Raw genomic sequence first — 21370 nt, 5'->3', positions numbered from 1 at the left:
TGACACTCTTACAGATGTCCCCCATTTATCCCCCTACTTGTCTTGTCCCCCTTTAACCCAGCACACACAACCCTCCCCTGTCCCTGCCTTCACCACACTGTTGTCTGTGTCCATGGGCTATGCATATATGTTCTTTGGCTAATTTCTTCGAAACCCCTCCACCCCCATTCAGGATCTGTCAGTCTGCTCCATGTATGCATTCCTCTGGTTTTATTTTGTACGTCAGTTTATTTTTTGCTTAAAATATGGCTTGTTAATCAAACAGAACAGATCCTATCAACATAATAATACTTAACTGAATAAATTAACTCATTTAATTTTTTTACATGCCACTAGCTTGAAAATTAAATTAAAAGAAAATCATCAAAGAAATAGAAAGATTTTAAGATTCACCAGAAAAACTGAGGAATGTTTCTTTGCATGTGATAGTAAAGCTGTGAGGAATAAATATTAAAGGAACTAAATAGACTATAATAGAAAGACCTATTTAATTCTCCCCCACTCTTTAAGAGGCTGTGCAACCAATAAGAGTATAAGACTTCTTATTCTAAAATTTGTGTATGATAAAGTAATACACTTAATTCTTAGTAAGTAGCCCTATTTGATAAAAATGGAGCTTAGCACTTTTTTATTCTAATAAAAGCCCATGTTTTATTAGAATAAAAAAATTTCCATACACAGAAATGTAACCCTCCTAAGAACAGACATCATGCCTAGTGCAGTAGGTATCCCATATCTATTAATAATAACAGTATAGTGTCCTACCATTCTTGGCAAGCTGAATGTCAATATAACTGACAAGATGCAATATCCATTATATTTGTACTGATTTTAAATTATATGTGATCTGGACTTTTTAAAATTCAGTGATCATAGATTTGCACATCATCAGAATACCAGTAGTGGGGGGCAGGACATGGGTAAACAGTTATAGTCTAAATATGTATTTTTTCAAAGAGAATATTATTTCTCCTAGATTATGATTGATTGTGTGTGATAAAACATTTCATAAATAAGTCCATACCATATTCAACAATAGCACAGTGTTTTTATATTATATTTACACTCTAGGCAGATAAGGTGAGGCAAAAAATTTTGAAGCTAAAGAAAATAAGTGAAACAACAATTTCACTCAGAGCACCTATCATATATTACCTTTTTAATCTCAGATTCAGACTCTTTCACTGCCAAGTGTCCTGACAGTACCCTTAAAGTAATTTGAAGCATTACTAAAAAGGTCAAGTTAAACCCCAATTTGCTTTTATCCTTCAGTATGTTCACTAAGTTCAAAACTAGTAATGGGAACGAGCTTTCCTATGGAGACATCTTATGTTTAATGACTCACAAAAGAATCCTGCTAGAAAGTTGTAATGACAGCAAGCTCTCTCTGCTGTTCTTAAGTAGATCCTTATTACTGATCACATAGGATCGTTCTCTATACAGTATTCCCTCACTTATCGCAGGTATTATGTTCTAGACACCCCCGCAATAGGTGAAAATCCACGAAGTAGGAACCTTACATTTATTTTAGTATTTATATATTTTTAAGGCTTTATAAACCCTTCCCACACACTTATAAACCGTTCCCACTCCCTTATTAACCTTTCCCAGTCCCTTATTAACCTTTTCCACACTTTTATAAACACTACTTATGTTCTTAAACATATTCTACACTCTTAAACCTACGTAACTTTAACAACATATGTGCACAGTACTGCAAAATCCTGTGATATAGCGAAAAATCTACGATAAATAATTAAATATAATGTTTTTTAAAATCCCGTGATACAGTTAGGCCGCTATAAGTGAACCGTGATATATAGAGAGGGACTACTGTAATGCTATTTGAGCAATTGAAAAAGGTAACATAAAAATGATAGTATCAATTCTAGTTTTGAAGTATCATTTCTTAAGATTTAGATTTTGCCCAGTGAGACAAATGAAAGGACTATTTATTTTAGTCATTTCAGTGATCACTTTTTTCTTTCTAATTCCTATAAATCAGGAGCCAGGATGGTAACATAAGTTCATAAGATAGGCCAGATGTAATATAAAAAGGGAAAAGCAATGACTCTGAAAAGCTGGAGGAAGCTTTCCCATCCACAGAGAAATGGTAAATACTCAGTTCTCGATAATTGATGCCAAATTGAATATCAGCCCAGGGTTGGCAGATTTACTCTTAATTTTTTCCCCGATGAGAACATATAAATCTAGATACTTGCTTAAAATCTTTAAATTTAAAATGTTGGCACCTAAGTGAAAAAATTTAAACATTATTTGGGCCAAACAAAACATATGTATTGACCAAATTTGTGCCACCAGTTGGCAGCTTCTAGCAAGGAAATACTTCCATGGTTTTCCTTATTTCCAGTCCTTATCATCACCTAGACAGTTCAGGACCACATTAGCTCACCTTTGAAATCATCTGAGAATCTCCCAAGCTGCTCTCTACCTTCTGGATCTCTCCATTCCAATCTAACTTCATTGCCTACGTCTTATTCCCGTAAACATCACCTTGATCTTGGCACCACGCTTCTAAAAGCCTCAGTAGATTCCCATCTCCTACTAAGTAAAGCCTTTAGCTTGACTTCAAAGTGTAATTATTTGGTTCTTACATACAGATAGCTTCCCTACCTTCTAAGGCCCTTAGAAACCCAATAAATCAATAAAGCTAAGGCTTCTTGCTCTTTACCTCCACATTTTTGTTCATGTCTTTTTTTTTCTTTCTTCCTCTATCCCTGTACATGCATGTCAAATTGCCCTTCAAAACTCAGCTCATATCCCATTGACTGTATGAAATCTTCAGAAGCTGTATTAGTGTCTATAGGCAGAGGAAAAAATGAATGGGCATAGAGTTAGACCTGGGTTTGAAATATTAACTCTACCTCTTCCTAGTTCTAAGCAAGAAAATTTCTTCGACCTTTTTTTTTTGCACAGGTCCTTCAGAAATTCAGTAGGCTTAGTTTCTTTGGTTCCAGTCAGTTCCAAGTGTAAATAACTCCAGCCAAACACCTTGTTGGGCAAAGACTTAAAGCCTCAAGTTTCTGTTCTTTCAGTTTCTAGCCTCTGTGCCCTGTCTACTTCCTTTGCTACCAACTTAATGGCAGCCACCTCAATATTATCTGAAAGCAGTGGTTTTGGGTGGGAAGGCAACTCCCTAACAATTTGGCCAGAAGTCTTTCCTCTTTGGATGGCCAGGCCCCACTTATTCATAGTTCTCTTCCTGCAAGTTTAGGATAATTTTACATCATTTCAGTCATTTCTAAAATAAGAATTGGTATAGCATTTTACAATTTTCAAAACTCTTTTACACAGATCGTGGTACCTGATCCCTATTCATCACTATTCTTTAAATACCACTGCATGTCATATATTCTGTGATGCAGGCTAAATATGATTGTGACTTTGTGCAAAAGAACACTGAGCTTCAGGAAGGTAAACTACCTGCCCAGAGTCAAAAAATGGTCAAATAGGAACTTGAAGTCATATCATCTGATTCTAAAATGGCATGCTCTTCTCTCCACAAATGTTGCCTCAAAATTGCTAACTTGAGAGTTAGGAAGAGGTTGGTGGCATTTCACGTCCATTGTGGAGAGAAACAGGCAAAGGTGTCAGGGGACTGATCCATAACCAAGGGCAGACCTGTCAGCTTAAAAAAGAAAAGAGAGGTGGGTGGAGCCAACTTCTAAATAATTTAACTTTGAATAAGGACTTGGTGATTTTCTAGTGGGCTTTGACGTGATTCCCCTTAGTGCCAAAGAGCAACATCAGATAGTAAGAACAAGAAAGTACAGTGGTACCTCAGTCCTCGGTACTTGCTGTTAATTCAGTCTAGAACTCATGGTGGGTGCCCAAACCGATGAGTACTGAAACTGATTCATACAAGTTCTAGCAAGCACTCAAGTCCTGAGCAGGTACCGAGTGCTGAAACATGTTTTTCTCATCACAATACGAGTTCTGAAGCCAACGAATACCGAGGTATGACTGTACCATAAAAATGACAAATCCCAAAAGAATAACAATGAGAGCTATAATTTCTTATATTTAAATGTGTTAAGAATACCAAAATGATAAGCCTTCACTTTTATGGAAATAATATAAACTAATATGGAAAAAAGTGATGTTTGGTTTTATTTCTTATTAAAATCAGGATTAATAATGATAGGAACTCACATTAGGAAGAGGGCATTCAGATCTGCTGGTATAACCCCTTTGTTTTGTATGAAATGACCAAACTGCCTTTATCAGTTTGTATTCCCACCAGCAAAGAATGACCACACTTCTATTCCTTCCACACCCTCGCCTGCATTTGGTTTGTCATTGTTCTGGATTTTGGTCATTCTAATGGATGTGCAGTGGTATCTCATTGATTTAATTTGTATTTCCCTAATGACATGATGTAGAGCAATTTTTCATATGCTTTTTTGCCATCTGTATATCTTACTTGTTGAAGTATCTGTGAGGTGTTTGGCCCATCTTTTAATCAGGTTGCTTCCTTAGTGTTGAGTGTGAAGAGTTGTTTGTATATTTGAGATAACAGTTTGCTATCTGGTATGTCTTTTACAAATACTTTCTTCAGTTACCTTGTCTTCTCATTATCCCAACAGTGCTTTTTACAGAGCAAAACTTTTTAATTTTTATGAAGTCCAGCTTATCAATTCTTTCTTTCATGAATCATGCTGCTGGTGTTGTAACTCAAAAGTCATTGCCAGACCCAAGGTCATCTAGATTTTCTCCTCTGTTATCTTCCCGGACTTTTGCATTTTTACATTTAGGTCTGTGGTTCATTTTGAGTTAATTTTGGTGAAAGTTGTAAAGTCTGTGTCTAGATTCACTTTTTTTGCATGTGAATGTCCAGTTGTTTCAGCACCATTTGTTGAAAAACCATCTTTTCTCCATTGTATTGTTTATGCTCTTGGTCAAACATCAATTCACTCTATTTATGTGGCTTTATATTTATGCTTGAATTCTATCATAAATGTATGTTGCCATCATGTTCATAAAGTCAGAATTTAGCAATAAAATAGACATTTTAATATTTTTTATGAGAGAACAAGAAAGCATAAATGATCTGAATCTCAACAATATTTGTGAAACAATTTAAGTTTATTTGGACATGCAAGGAGAACATGGGATGAATTTTCAAATCACTGAATATTCTGAAATTAAAAATTAGTTTCTAAAATACTAAATGAAAATGGAAGCCAGCACGCTTTGAAAAACAAGACTAGGCTTTGACACTGTTAGAATTTGGGTTCAAGTCTCACTTGTATCACTTGCCAGCTGTGTGACTTAATTTCCTCATATAAAAAGCGATAGTAATAATAACCACCATATGACATTTATGAAGACTAGAGGTAAGTGAGGTTTATATCCAAAGTATTTCCACAGAGTAGTAAGTCAAGAAACAATGGCTCTTTTTTTCTTCCTTTTCTTTCAATTTAGGAATTGAATTTTCCCCACATTTATTATGAAATATTTTAAACATACAAAAAAGAACTAGTACAATGAACATCCACTATATAGACTGACCGATTTTCAGTTGACTTCTTCTTTCATGCCTCTATTCTTCCCCTCCCTTCACATGTACACTTACACAGACACGCACAAAATATGGTATATAATGTTGCTGATCATTTAAGAGTAAGCTGCAGATACCATGACACCTTAAGAACTTCAATGTGCATCTCCTGATTTGTTTTTAAAACTTACATAAACAGATTATCAAAACCTCTTTATCATCTAATATTCCATATTTGTTTTTCTTCAGTTGTCTCAAAAATATCTTTATAGCTTTTTATTGTGTTGATTTTCTCCGAAACCCAGGATCTAGTCAAGGCTCATTCATAACATTTGATTGTTTTGTTTAATCTAAAACAGTACTTGCACTTTTTTTATGACACTGCCCTTTCGAAAAGAACAAAGTTGTGTTATACAGTAGAATGTCCAACAATCTGGATTTGTCTGATTATTTTTCTCTATTTTTTGTGTTTCTTATAAACTGGATATTAGGTCTAGAAACATGATTAGATTAGGATTACATGTTGCAGGAGGTGTCAACTTCATCTATCAGTAGACACATAATGTTAAGGGTTCTTGCTCTTTGGCATGCTTAGTTTGATCCCTTGGTTAAGAGGTGACTGATAGTTTCTCTCTTTGGAAGCAATATACCTTTCCCTCCATCATTACTAGTAATCTCTGGTAGGATACCTCAGTAGCGTGTGAATATCCTGTTTTCCAAAAACCTCTCATCTAATGCTTTTAACATTCAGTGTTGAACCTTGCCGGAATCAATTCTTAGACTGGGAATGGTGATTTTAATTGAATTTTTATCTGAAACATAATTAAACTGATTTTAATAAACTATTTAAAAATATTATATTAATTCTATCCCTTTACATTTTTCCATACAACACAAATTAATTTAGTATTAAAAACTTATTTTTATATACTCAGCATTTTTCACTTATGACTTTAAATGAGTATTTCTGTAGATGAGTATTTTCAACTTATTGTTTTTACTAAAAATAAGTAGTTTCATAATGAGTATACTTATACTACATTGAATTATCATACTGCATATGAAGAGCAGACTAAAAGGAGTTATAAATGTAAAAAAATGTCAAGAATTAGAGACATTAAAAATCTATCTCTAAGAAGAGCCCAAAGAGACATGATGACTAAATGTAATGTGACATCATGGATCAGGGAAGAAAATTTCAGGTAAAAAATAAGGAAATCTAAATAACATACATGCTTTAGTCAATAATCATGTATCAATATTAGTTCATGAACTGTGACAAATGTACCGTATCCAAGTAAGATGTTAATAATAGGGGAAATTAGGTATAGTGTATATTGGAATTTAGCGTACCATCTTCACAATTTTCCAGCAGAGCTAAAACTATTCTAAAATTAAAAGTTTATTTAAAATTATTTTAATGTGTTTTAAATATGAATCTGAAGTATAAAAACAATTAACATTTCTTAAATTATCCTTGTAAGACAAAATCCATGAAAGCAGTTATAAAATCAAATATCAACTGCAGAGTTTTTATTAACAGAGTGGTATTCAAAGTAGGCAATATTTTAATGTTGAAAAGGAAAAATTACAAAAATTTAAAACTTCTTAGTTACGTGGGAATGGAATATTGTCTTATAGCTATTGTTCGTGTATCTGTTAAATAAGTTAGGTTGGGTCGTAGTAATAAAAATCAAAATTATCAGTGGCTTCACACAAAAAATGCATGTCTCACTTTAGCTGCATGTCCACTGACAGTCATACCTGTGGTTCTACTCAGGGACCCAGACTGCTACTGGCCTCTACAAAGAGCAGAGGGGACCGGGTAGTCACACAGCGACTGCTGTTGCTTCTGTCCTGAAGTTATAGAACCCACTTTTACTCACATTTCATTGGTCAACCAAGTCACATGACCCCACTTTGCTTCAGAGGTGGGAAGAAGAGCGTATATATATTTAAACAGCCCCAATATCTACGTAATTATGATCTCTGCTTGTAGTTAACTGTATTACAGCTTTTAACTACATAATTTTCATAGTAGTTGTAACAAAGCTGTTGGAATAAATGAATTTGTGTTAAACTCTGAAACAATTTTGAAAATCAACTGTTAATTTTTATTAAATTTGATTTTATTTTAATTGTTGATGCAGATTCTGAATTAGCCCAAAAGAACCTGTCAGATATTTGTCCCTATTTTGTTTAGATTTTCAGAGATTTGAGTAATAGTCATTATAGTTAGAAGCTATAAGAGACATAAATATAAGTGCACAAGCTTTTATACACAAATATAGTATCCACATATTGAGGTCTTGCAGGACAAAATAGGTAAAAAAATCACCCTCTTTCATGTCTTGATACAAAATCTGTGGATGGAAAGTTATGGCCACACTGGCCACCATGGAATTTGGGGAGAGTGCTGGTAGGAATTCTTATACTTCAAAGTTTGAGGAATTAGAGGAGCAAGGTGGAAGAGAGTTAAGGTGCAATTGGAAATTATTCCTGGTTTTTAAAGATGAAAATTTTCTAATAAGAGGAACTAGCCATTCTGGGCCTCCGCTTGCTCATGGCTGCAATCAAGGAGAACATAAACTACAAAGGTACGCTGGATCCCTAAAAGAGCTTCTGAAATTCTATGAGTCGTTAGTTTTAGAAATTCTACTTTTAATGCGTTTTAAAACTCTTTAAATGTAAAATGACTTCTCTAAGTTATACTTATTCTGAAAAAAGGGTAATTTTGCGTAAAATGCAAAACTAGTGCCTTATGAACTCAAAGAACATAAATTATGGTCAAAACTAAAAATTTAAGTCAGTTTTCAGAATCTACCGACCGGTCAAACCTGTTTCCATAAATCATTTTCCATATTAACATCAAGAAATTCCAACTCTAAATTAAGTTTGTCTGCAATAGGAGATGACCTTCCAGGTGAAAGCCTACAGGAATGGGTTCTGTGGGGACAGGATTTGGAAAGAGGTCACCATGACTTTAAGTTTAGCATTTCATTGTGAGCCTCATCTGGGGGCTTAGGAGAGTTTCCAAATTGTAGCAAAGAGGACATTTTGGTTTTTGTTGTGAAGTCACTCAGGGTTTTCTGGTTTTCAGATACTGTTAGGGAAACTTACTCTTTGGTAGTTTATTTAATCAAGAGGCTTTCTTTGAATGCAGCAGGTGCCAAGTGAGTCACCAGACTAAGCAGAGCAGTAACAGAACACCTCCTGTGTTCAGCCTACTGCCGGTGGTGTTTTGCAATTCAAGAACTTGATTTTTACCTGCAGGCATCTCCAAGTGTACAATGGCTTAAAATACCTAATAGGGGAGTGAGTGGTTTAAGGCTCTAAAACAGTGGTTCTCAACCTTCCTAATGCTGCGACCCTTTAATACAGTTCCTCATGTTGTGGTGACCCCCAACTATAACTAAAGCATAGTGATTAATCACAAAAACAATATGTAATTATATATGTGTTTTCTGATGGTCTTAGGCGACCCCTGAGAAAGGGTCGTTCAACCCCCAAAGGAGTCGCAACCCACAGGTTGAGAACTGCTACTCTAAAACATAACCTGGGCCTTAGTTTACCTGAGTATTTTTAAACATCTTGATGTACATACACACACACACACACACACACACACACAGTATACATGTGTATGTATGTAGGGTATGCATATATACTTTTTAAAAATATATACACTTTTTTTTTATCATGGCCATCGAGTTCTTACAAATAATTTCAGTTGGTTTACTCTTAAAGTCGCAATAAATTACTTTCATAGATCTCTCCATTAAAAATTGTCTAAAAAATTACTTATTGTTAATTACTAATTATCACAAGTGTAGCAGCTTAAAACAACATCCATTTATTAGTTCACAACTGTGTAAGCCACTTGTGGTGTGGCTGGCTTTCCTGCTTAGGTATCAGGTGGTTGAAATCAAGGTGTTGGCTGGGCCGAGTACCTGCCTGGAGGCTCTGGGGGTTAATCTGCTTCCAGAGTCATTCAGGTGGCCACAGGATCCAGGCCCTTGCAGCTATAGGACTGAGGTCCCTGTTACTTGCTTTCAGCAGCTGGAGGCTGCTCTCAGGTCCCTTCTGCACAGCCCCCTCCATCTTCAAGCGATCTTCTGGTGTTTCGGGTCTCGCCAGCTGAGTCTTCCAGAACATTCCAGAGAAAGCACTCTGCTTTTAAAGGGTTCATGTGGATATGTTAGGCCCAGTCAGATAATCTCCATATCTCAGTTAACTGATTAGTAACTGGAATCACATCTGCAAAATCCCTTTTCCTTGTAAAATAATGGAATCACATCTGCAAAATCCCTTTTCCTTGTAAAATAATGGAATCATATCTGCAAAATCCCTTTTCCTTGTCAAATAACATAATCATGAGGCCTTCTTAAAATTCTGCCAACCGCATCCACCTTATGTAGACATTCGGTGTTACATAGATTCAGTTTTCAGGTTGAGTACTATGACAGCATTTGGAATACTAAATGTGAATCACCATAATGAATTAGATTGTTACTTTTATTGTGAATGTGATGCAAAGGATTTGTGGTACTGAAAAATACTTTTACTTTTTAAATGTCTGTAAATGTATCAGATAAAAGAACATTTAAAGGACGTAATTTAAAGAGCTCTTGTCAATGCCCAGCATATTGCCTGGAATTCTTTGATTTCATCAGGTGATAGAGAGTAGCATTATCTTCCTTAACGCATGTTGTTAATCGTGAGCTTGGTCATACAGTAACGATATAAACTCTGGGACTTTAGAGCTAAGAGATCAGAGAGCATCTGCTACCCGCCCCTCTCCCCTGCCTTTTTTTGTAAATGAGGAACCAGAATCTCAGAGAGGGGATACAACTCAGAGAAGGCCGCGTGGTGATCGGCCTAGAATACATGTTTACTGACTCCCTATCTACTAGTAATAGTAATAACAGTGCCATTAATTGAAGATTTTCTATGTATCAGGTACTATCCTAAGCACTTTAAATATTATTTTCCTTAATCTTAACAAAAATTCTATGAGATAGACATTATTACCATCATTGCCATTTCAGTTTGAGGAAACCGAGTCATGGAGAGGGTAACTTAACCAATGTCACCCAGCGTGTACGGGGCAGAGTGGGAGTTCAAAGAGAAGCAGGTCGACACCAGGACCTGACCTCGCCACCACTGCTCAGCTCGTCTACCCCACCAGCTCCTTCTGACCAGGCCCTTCACATGCAATGCGGAGTAAGCTTAGCATCCTCTCCGTTGACTCCTACGCAGGCTACATATTGGTTATATTCTGACAACGAATCTGAGAATAGCAGAGAATTGGAAGTCTGGAAACTGCACAAACTCCGGTTCTGTCATTTTCTTTGTGGCTTCAGGGAGTCGGGTAACCCCCTGGGTACTTGGATGCTGTATCTGTGAAATGAGATTGTTAGTGTTGCTCTGATGAGGACACGTGTAAACAGCAACCTGTAAATGAAAGGATACGTGTTCATTGTATTGTTATTCTTTGATAAACGGTGACTGGTATCGCAAAGGCTATGTCCTGAGACCCTTAGGAATCTCATCACTTTTGAAAGTCATGTTTCCGGTACATGACCTCATTCCACATTTTCAAACTTAATGGGAGGTTGTTTATCTCCCTTGATGGTGATTGTTAACAGGGCGTTCTCCACAGGAGGTGAGCAGGAAAGCTACAGGGAGAGGCCAGGACTCGGCCTTTGGCATAGCTTTCTCACACCAGCCTAGTACCTTCCATGATTCCAGTTCACACCTGGACAGTTTTTTCTTTTTTACTTTTTGATGTGGCCATTTGGGGATCACTCTCAAATAAAATCATAAATATTAAACACCAAGATCTACTCTTCATTCCCATCCTTTTTTAAAAACATTTTATCCTTTTTGTTTTATGATATTTTTTGCTATATCATTTGCAAATAAATTGCAGATAATGTAACATTTCAGGTGTAAATACTTAAGCATATATCTTGTAATGATAAAGACGTTTTTTATAATACATGCTATTATTTACCTAGGAAAATTAACAATGTCCTTATCCCATTTAATATCCAACCTATATTCAAATTTTTCTTACTTGTCTAAAATTAATTTTAGAGTGTTTTGCTTTTATGGTTTCTTGTTTTTGTTTTTTGCCCCCTAAAATAAATCAGTCACTCATAGCATTTAATAGTTATAGCCCTGTGATATTTTAAAATCTGGAACAATTCACCCACCTTGTTAGTTTATTTGTTTTTATGATATTAACTATTTTAAGTTAATTCTTTTGAACAAAATCCCATGTTCTGGGTTTGTCTGGTGTGTGTGTGCGTGATTTATCTTCTTGTTCTTCTGTATTTTTAAAAACTAGAAGTTGGTTCCAAAGATCTAATGAGAAATGGGTTGTATATTTTTGTTTGAAACAACTGATAGGTGAACTGTGTAGTTTGTATCAGGAAGCATATGTCTGCCCCACTATTATTGCTGATTTCAACCACTTGATTGAGATGGCGATAGTGAGGTATCCTGCCTGGAGTTAAAGTACTTTAACAAGTAGAACTAATCTGTGGAAGGCTTTTTTTTTTTTTTTTTTTTTGACTCAGTTGAATATCTGATGATGTTAGCATCCATAGCATCCATCTATGTACCTTTTATGAATCATTTATTCCATTAGAGGTAACAAATTGGCAATTTTAAAATTTATTCCATTTACATTTCTTAACTAACATTCCTCTGTAAAGAAGAGCTTTCGCTCATCAATGGAGGATGCTTTATTTATATCATCTTAAGTTCATATCAGTACAACATGCTTATTATCTGTTATCTAAACTATCTGCCTTGGATTATGGAACTGAATTGGAAATGAGTCATACTTTTATTTTGGATATACTTTTAAAAGCATTTTGATGGACATTAAAGTTGGAAATGGAGAATAGATGAAATTTAAAGCAGTGTTTCAAAGTGGTGAACAAATATTATAAGAGGCTTGGTGAAAAGGATTTCAACAAGTCACTGGCAATATCAGCAAATATTTATTGATCTAAAATGAACTTGTTAATAATAGGCATTAAAAAGCTTATTAAATCTCCCCAAAAGCTAATGATGTGCATGGTCAATGTCAATAAATATTTAAACCTGACAAGAAGTAAATTATTGCAGGTAATTTGATCTGTCACCCTGTTGCTAGGATGATAGTAGCCTCTCAACACCACATTCCAGTATGCAAGGCCCTTGCTAATGTGGGCTGAGGTTCTTGTCTGACCCACCCCCACCACTGCCATTCCATGTGGTTCAGTTATTTGCGCATCCCACAGCTGCCCGTTGTCATCCTCTCCACACCTTTGTGCGCGCTCTTTCCCTCAGCAACGCACTCTCTCCTTGCTTCTTCTTGTGTCCAGATGTGCCCATTTTGCAAGCTCAGCTCAAATTCTCCTCCCACTGTAAAGAAGCTCTTCCTCCCTGACCTCTCAGAGAGCACTTCTTACCTCTGTCCCATCTGTGGTAATTGACTCAGTTTCCCATTTAGAGGACATAACTGTCCATGGCCAAAAATTTAAAAGCTCTTCACATGGCACTGCTGGGTTTTTGTATTCCTCTGACAATCTCTCTGAGAGTTACCAATAGACGTGAAACTTACCAAACAGGGCTGTCTCTTCTGTGTAGCTTTCTTTGCCTTCTAACATCAATCACCCTACAAAAGTAGGTTTTCATGTGAAAGTTAAGGCTACAATTGAGTATTACTCACCACCTGTTCTTTGGAAATAATGTGAAGGCCTACTTCTCTTACTATGACAAAAAGGGAAAAAGACAGGTATAAATTAACCTTGCATTTAAATATTACAATAAAAACAAAGCTTATTTTGTTTTCCTTAGGTTCAACCTTTTCGTTCCTTTTGTTACCGATTTGAACACTGTTTTAAATGGAAACAAAACAATGGTATTTTGTGCTTCTTGAAGATTTTCAGAAAATCTTCATCCCACTCAACAAAACGTTGTTTCAAAGACCTTTTCTCTCTGCCTCCTTACGAAGAGCACTTTGTATTTGCATAGTTGTTTTCCTCTGAGGACCTCCAAGCAGTGGCTCCTATTTTTTGTCAGCAGGTGCTGATGACAAAGCTGTCGCCCTTTTGTTTTCTGTCTGTGCAGAGGCAGGGGGGAAAAAGCTGCGGAGCACTGTGCAGAGGAGCACCGAGACAGGTCTGGCCGTGGAGATGCGGAACTGGATGACGCGGCAGGCGAGTCGGGAGTCCACGGACGGCAGCATGAACAGCTACAGCTCCGAGGGGAAGTGAGTGGGTCTGGCCCTGGGGTGCTCCCTGCTGTGCTCCGCGGGGGGGTCCGTGTTCTCGGTCTCACTGTCCGCTTTCACAGAAGCCTGCTCATACTCTCTGCAGCGCCATCCTAATTGTCACTGGTTCATGCGCTGTGACGAGAACTTGTGCTCAGCTGCCACTGAGAATTGTGACGTATCTGGCTTTTTCTATCAAGGGGAACAGGTCTGCAGATAAAATGGTGTGCTTTAATGGCAAGATGCTAAAAGATGACTTTCACAATACATGCAAATAAAAATTTTCCCTAGCTTGGAATAATTCACATAAAAGCACAAAAATTAATAAGCACTCACGCCACACTCTGTGAGCAGCGCTGGTTTTTTAAATTTCGGCTCTAAGAGTTATTACTGAAAAGTATAGAATACTCAAATATACTTAGTTCCATGCAGTAACGAACAGTTTAGACAAATGTAAGAGCCAAAAAGGAACGCCACAAAGAGCACTGGTGAGCCTTTCCTGTGTGTAGTTACCATGTAGCTTCCCCTGGAATCATCTGTAACTGAGCTATTTTTAAAGCATTTATAAAGATTGTGAAGCCTTGTCACCAGCAAATTAACAGTCATTAGCAGCTGCGGATACATGGGTGCATAGATGGTATTAATAGAGGAAAGTGGGGTTTCCTTACTTCACTCTGTCATCCCCATGGAAGCATCAGATGTTTAGACAACATGCATGTGGCCAGTTCACAGAGGTGAGGCCATAGACCCTGTTGGCAGAGCATTACTGGTGTGCCCTGAGGATCGTTTGTCTAGCACGGTTATATAAACACAAAGGATATATATGGTTTCCATGCATTTATAAAGGAGGCTATCTGGGATACTTATGGAAACATTAAAATGCTTGGAGTAACTGTATATTGGGAAATTAAGGTTGGGGGAAGAAATGGTTTTAGTGTTAAGGATGTCTCAGAAGAGATGGAGGATCAAGTAAAAAATAAATGTGCACTGCAAAGCACGATGTCAGATACATCTGGGTAATCGATGTGTTTACACTGTGGCCCCTGCACTTCAAATATTTACAGTCTTATTGGAAAACTGGTGTGAACACTCAGAAATTCATTCAACGAAGAGAATCTAGAACTTCCAGTGCCCTAGGCACTGAGCTGTGAGTTGGGGATGTAAGCCATACAAGGGAGCCAAGATCAGTCAGTGGTTAAGACCATGGGCTTTAGAATCATATAGGCTTAAGTTCTCCTCTGGTAAGGGGTTTTCTGGTGCTAGAGAAACTTGAGTGAGTTTCTAGGCTTCATTGTAATTAATTGATTGAGCTTAAGTATTAAGTGCTTATAACACCCCAGGCATCGTTCTAGGTGCTGGAGATGTATCAGTGAACAAAATATGAAAAAAGAAGCAAACTCTGCCTTCACCAAACTTAGAGTATAGTAAGCCATTAAAGAAGACAAAATAGTAAACTGCATAATAGATTCGGTATTATAAGTTCTAAGGTGAAAAACGAAGAAAGGAAGAAAAATGATAGAAGGGATGGTTAGCGGTTCATGTCAGGTAGGCAGGAAGGGACCATTTAAGTGAAAACCTGAAGGGAGGGAGTAGGTGAGCATGTGGGTTAAATAATGGCATCTGTCTTACAGTGCAGCTAAGATGACTAATCATGATAATGCCGGTTATGGGGTGAGTGTTCGGTATGGACCGAGTGCTACTGATAGAAACCACAGTCCATGTCTCCAGACAGGGAAGAGAAAGACACATAAACAGAGGCCTGCAGTCCAGTGTGACAGGCGCTTCTGGTGACATACGTGGGCTGCTAGAGGATAAGGAGGGAGAACCACGGGAGGCAGAGTAGGGTGTTGGGATGCAATTAACATAAGTGGCCAAATAGTGGTACCAACTGCTCCTGCCTGGGGAAGGGGCTACAGAGAAACTGGAGCTGCCTGAATGTAGACAGGGGTTGAGGGTCTAATCCCATCTGTTATTTTGCTTCTAGTCTGATTTTCCCTGGGGTCCGCTTGGCCTCTGATAGCCAGTTCAGCGATTTTCTGGATGGCCTTGGTCCTGCACAGCTAGTGGGCCGTCAGACTCTAGCTACACCTGCAATGGGTAAGAATTTCTGTCACATGATTTTGTTGTTTTTCTTTTAGGTCATTAAAAATCACATTCTCAAATTTCCCAGAATTTTTAACAGTATTATTAGCAGACATGAGTATTTTATATTTTAGCAATTAAAAAAATCTTCCACTAACTTTTTTCCATTTAATGTATATGCTTTTTAAAATGAGATAAAATTCTAAATATATATGAATTTTAGGAGATAAATTGGAAAGGATAAAATGATGTTCAGCCAAGGCCTTTGGCACATCATTTTTCTTACTGCACTTATATACTAAGTCCTGTTTCTTTTTTCCTCACATCCTATTAGGTGACATTCAGGTAGGAATGATGGACAAAAAGGGACAGTTGGAGGTGGAGATCATTCGGGCCCGTGGCCTTGTCGTAAAACCAGGTTCCAAGACACTGCCAGGTAAACACAGAAGAGATTATTCTATTATTGCTCATAATGCACACTTTGCAATTCAGAGACTGTGTTTTCTATTAGCTGCTGAAAACTTTGTTTTTAGGTAATCAAGGATACTAACACGAGTCAGTTATCTGTGGTAGTTCATGTATTTATCTTGAATAAGCATCAGTGAGGGTGGACTGATGGGCATAATATACATTGTTAAATAAGTACATATGTCGTAGAAACCACTGCAAAATAAAAACTACCGCACTTAAATAATTCATGTTGTACAACATGTCCAGAAATTGTTCTTTTTATCGTTAGCTGGTGTTTTCTGTTATTCTTCAGTTTATCCGGAGCTTCAAAATTCTTCTTGGGAATCCTTAAGGTTCTGGAATTAGAATAAAAATAGATACAGGCCCCAAGTAGAGTAAGCCTATGTGTGCAGGTCATTCTCATTATAAGACCCTTACTTCCTGTAGTAGATAAAGAGAAAGAGGCTTATCCTGCGGTGCTGGTAGCATGGGAAGTGCCAGACTCAGCTGTACCGTGCAGAGGCGGACATCATCGGATCTGATGTACAGAACAGCTAGTTCCTCAGGAGTCCGAGACTTGGTTTCTCACCTCAGCACCTCTGCTGGCTGCTTGTAATTCTGAATTTCTTAACTCTGCTATCCTTGCAGATATTCTAAGTTATAATGTATATGACCTATTGTACAACCTTGCAGTGGTGATGAAGGCAAATGTGTTTATGAAGGTCTCAGCGCTGGTCAAGCCACTCTGATGTAAAGAATAAAATAATATCTACATGCATGCAAATGCTTTTATGAAGAAAGAGTTTATTGGATAAATTTCAAACTATGAAATTCATAATTAGTGGCCTCTTCCCAACTAATTTGGACATACTACATAAAACCTCCCCCTTGTACCCACACCACCATCAATAAACAAACCCTTTTGTATTTATTAAACAAATTTACTATCCAAAAAAAGAAAAACAACCTTTCTGTGTGATAATTAAGTGATTTGTGGTGGTGGGTAAATAAACAATATGGTTTCAAGCATGTTTAATTAGATTTAAGTATTGAAAAATGAAAGATTAAGGCATCTCCATTGAATATTGTTCAGGGGTAGAAGCATTTCACCTTATTTAATGCAAGGTTCGAATCTATATAACCAGTTGATGGCAAAATAGTGATTAGTTCAGAGGCTCTGTCAGCATTGCCGAGAACTGCCCGAAGAGCTGAGAGCTGTCTATTGTTTACCCAGTGGTGTTGATATAATGTGGAAAGACCAGCGACTTTGGGTTGCCAGCTCCTTCAGGCTAAGATTGACCTGTTGCAGATGTCACCCATGAGCTGGGTATCCCATAACCACAGCTCATCATTTCCCTCTCCTCTGTGTCTTCTTTCCCAAGCACCATATGTAAAGGTGTATCTGTTAGATAACGGAGTCTGCGTAGCCAAAAAGAAAACAAAAGTGGCAAGAAAAACGCTGGAACCCCTGTACCAGCAGCTGTTATCTTTTGAAGAAAGTCCCCAAGGAAAGGTTTTACAGGTATTTACTGAATTGTTTATCCCTTACCTAAGAAAATATTTTCATGGCATCAAACCTTCTACCCAACATCTTTACTTATCACATTCTTTTTTTTAAGTATATTTTATTGATTATATTGTTAGAGTTGTCCCCATTTCTTTTCCCTTTGCTCCCCTCCCTGCAATCCCACCCCCCTTAGTTCATGTCCATGGGTCATGCATATAAGTTCCTCACATTCCTCTGTGTTCCTCACAGCTGAAATCCGTGGGAAACTTCAAAGCAGTGGCTAGCACTCTGAAGCTAAAGACACTGTTGTTTCCTTTAAAGTGGATTATAGACTTGCAAACCCCCATCACACATAAACTCCAGTCTTCCTGGACTACTTGTGGTCTTCACACATCGTACCGTTTTCCTAATATACCTTTGGATTCTAGTTGTGAAAGACAACTATCCAAGAGTCAATACAACTATTTAATGTGATGTTTGATGTCAACACATTAACTGAATGTATTTTAGTTTACAAGTTTATATGTACATGATTACACTGACATTACTCTCCTTTTTATTTTGCCAATAGATCATTGTCTGGGGAGATTATGGCCGCATGGATCACAAATCTTTTATGGGAGTGGCCCAGATACTTTTAGATGAACTGGAGCTATCCAATATGGTGATTGGATGGTACAAACTTTTCCCCCCTTCCTCCCTAGTAGATCCAACCTTGGCCCCTCTGACAAGAAGAGCTTCCCAGTCATCTCTGGAAAGTTCAACCGGACCTTCTTATTCTCGTTCATAGCAGCTGTAAAACTGTTGTCATAGCAACCAGCGTTACAAAAAAAAAAAAAAATCACAGGTCGCTAACCCTGGTAACACTGCATGCTTAATGTTGTGTCTTCTGAGCCTGTTTCTAGGGGTACAAAGCGATCCTGTGCTCTCAGAGGAAGTTGCACACATTGTGCCCTAAAGAAGGCCCTCAGGTGAAGGAGCGGAGCTGTGAAGAACTATCAGGTCTAGAGTTCAGACACTCAAATTTTGGTCCAATCTGAAGCCATGGATTAATCTCAAAGAATCAGTCAGTTTCATGCAACAAAAGCCCTTTTCAATGGCACCTTTATATTTTTATCGTTCCTTTTTCTCATTTCTCTGTCCCCAAAGCGCTGCTATGCCACAGAAATGGAGCTCTAAAGTCATTAAGCCATGTTACACGTCAAGGACTGAAATCCTAGGAAGCATCAGGTAAAAAGCAGGAGACCAAAGAAATGGTCCGGGACAGAACGTCAGCCCTCCCCTGGACAGTGACCTGAGCAGCCAGTCCAGCGTGAGCAGTGGCTGATGTCAGAGCTCCAGTGGGCACGTCTTTCTCTAACGCCAAGATGTGTGGGACTCTGGAAAACAAAATTCTGTGGCGACTCTGTACTGAATTAAATTAAAGAAACTTTTTGCATGGACACAGATTAGCTGAATACTTAAATTATTTTCTTGGGGCTGCAACTTGCAAAAAAAAAAAAAAGAATAAAAATCAGCCATTTTCAACAATTTATATTATTTTTAAAAATAAATTTCACTAACGCATGGTTTTAAAAAGGGGAGAATGCAACAGGGTGATACAAAGACACACCATGTTTATTCTTTAATCATAGTCTGTGTTTTGGCAGACATTACAAATGAAAATACTTTCTAGAAAATACTTAAAATTCTCTTTATGTGACAAATAAGTATGTATTCAATTTATTTCCATGTTAAATAATACAAATCTAATGAAGTTCAGTATGTGCAAATTGTTCACATCTTTCTTCTTCTCCCTTTTCCTTTTCTCTTTTAATCTTTTATTTTCTTTCTCCCTACCAGAGTGAACATTATACTAAAAAATGACAAGTTTTTGACCCTATCCTCTCTTATACCCCATTTTTGATTCAGAGCTATAGATGCTTCTGAATTTATGAATTTCTCAAGGGAAAAATATTTAAGAGCTTTCTTTATTTCAAGCATGTTGAAAAGAATTTCGCAACATGACTTGGGAGTACATTAAAGTAAGTCAGCATGTATTTGATAAAGAAGATATTTGAACTTTTGCAACCTATTGTACAGTGCATGGTAATTTTATTTTCGCCTTCAAAGTTTAGTTTACAGGAAAATCCTAAAATCATGTGGCCATTGTAATGTCTAATAACTTTGTTTTTAGCACCAGCATTATTCATACAGGGGTTAAAAGTATTATTTCTAGAAGTCTTAGGTTTTGTTTTCTTTTTTTTAATTAATTAAAGCAATTTCTTTATCCAGTTTCCATTTACTATGTGAATAGAAACACTGGTAAAACTTTGGAGCCCCAAGACACAGGGCTGTTTATTAATTCATTTTTCTGTAGTAAACTTCAATTTTGCACAAATTATATTTCTAAAGAAATATAGTAAACATGAATTTACAACAAATAATTTTAAAGCTCCAATTTTTAGGTGACTCAGAGTAAGTCTGCCTATTAATAGTTCTTTGATGCCATCACCAAAAGTCTACACACAAATCTTCAAAAGTCAAACCCCTGCCTTTGATTTTACAGACAGTTGTTACTACCATCAGGTGATGCTACAAGGTCAAATTTCTCATGAGGTCCCCTGCTTAGAGGAAAAGTCACTGGTTAATGTAATAAACCACCCATACTTTTCTTTATGTACACGGTGATAACACATTCTTATAGGTTGATTTGAATTTCTTGCAGTAACTTTTGAAATCCACATAACATACCATTTCTTTAAATTAAGGCCATGCACAAAATTGCTTTTTTTTTTCCCTTTTAAAATTCAGTGCTGACCATTAAAAACCATCATGCTTGATATGGTGCAAAAGTTAAAATGAGTATCACTAAAAATGCCTTCTCTTTATGTGGTGCAATATGAAATACACCGAGACTGTCTTGACATACTGAGATCTATGATGGACCCAGGTAAAGTTGTTCAGTGAACGAGTAAAACTTTACTGAAATAATTTAGACACTTGTGTACCAGCAACAATTGGTTTAATAGACCTATAGTGTCTATACTCTCCCTTAGAATAAATGTTTCCCATTTCCTGATACGAAGACACAGTTGCAAAATTTGTGCATATTCCTATATACATTATTTCTAATTTTAATAAGAAGGACATGACTGTATGGAATATTTGTACATACTTGTCATTATGCAGTATTTATTTAAAAGTTGGTGTATTTTTTTTTTTTTTAATTTTCACGTCTGTACCTCGACTTGTGGTTTAGTCATGTAAATAGCACTATTCCAGTGACCATTGCGGCCCTGTACATAGTATGTTTTAAAAGTAAAGGGAATTCTAGTTGGGAAAAAAAAAAAGGGCAGATTAGTCCTATAATGAGCACCAACTAATGTAAATCAAATTCATCTGGTGATGGTATTTAACACTTTAAATAAAACACTTTCTTTACAGATGTTGTATGCATGACTTTCTCTGGCTTCTCCCCTGACACATGCTCAAGCCTGCTGCAGCTTATTCCCTGAACCTCATCATTTAAAGACAACAAAATGATCTCTACCTCTCCATA

The 21370-nt window shown here is 37.0% G+C and overlaps 1 protein-coding gene across 9 annotated transcripts in view; it reads left to right on the top strand.

Moving 5' to 3' along the window:
* RIMS2 (regulating synaptic membrane exocytosis 2) overlaps nt 1-21254 on the top strand; it is a 426764-nt gene extending 405510 nt beyond the window's left edge. For all 9 annotated transcript variants that reach the window (XM_090283463.1, XM_090283465.1, XM_090283467.1 and 6 more), the window contains 5 exons: nt 13649-13790; nt 15775-15887; nt 16207-16308; nt 17705-17844; nt 18401-21254. In XM_090283463.1, the coding sequence (XP_090139589.1) occupies nt 13649-13790; nt 15775-15887; nt 16207-16308; nt 17705-17844; nt 18401-18619 (716 nt within the window). In that variant the 3' untranslated portion in view covers nt 18620-21254. The remainder of the gene's footprint in view (nt 1-13648; nt 13791-15774; nt 15888-16206; nt 16309-17704; nt 17845-18400) is intronic.
* Nucleotides 21255-21370: the final 116 nt, after the last annotated feature.

The sequence above is a fragment of the Furipterus horrens genome, unplaced genomic scaffold (assembly GCF_987537825.1).
Source record: "Furipterus horrens unplaced genomic scaffold, mFurHor1.1.pri manual_scaffold_7, whole genome shotgun sequence".
Lineage (NCBI taxonomy): Eukaryota > Metazoa > Chordata > Mammalia > Chiroptera > Furipteridae > Furipterus > Furipterus horrens.
This window is presented reverse-complemented; position numbering and strand designations above follow the sequence as displayed.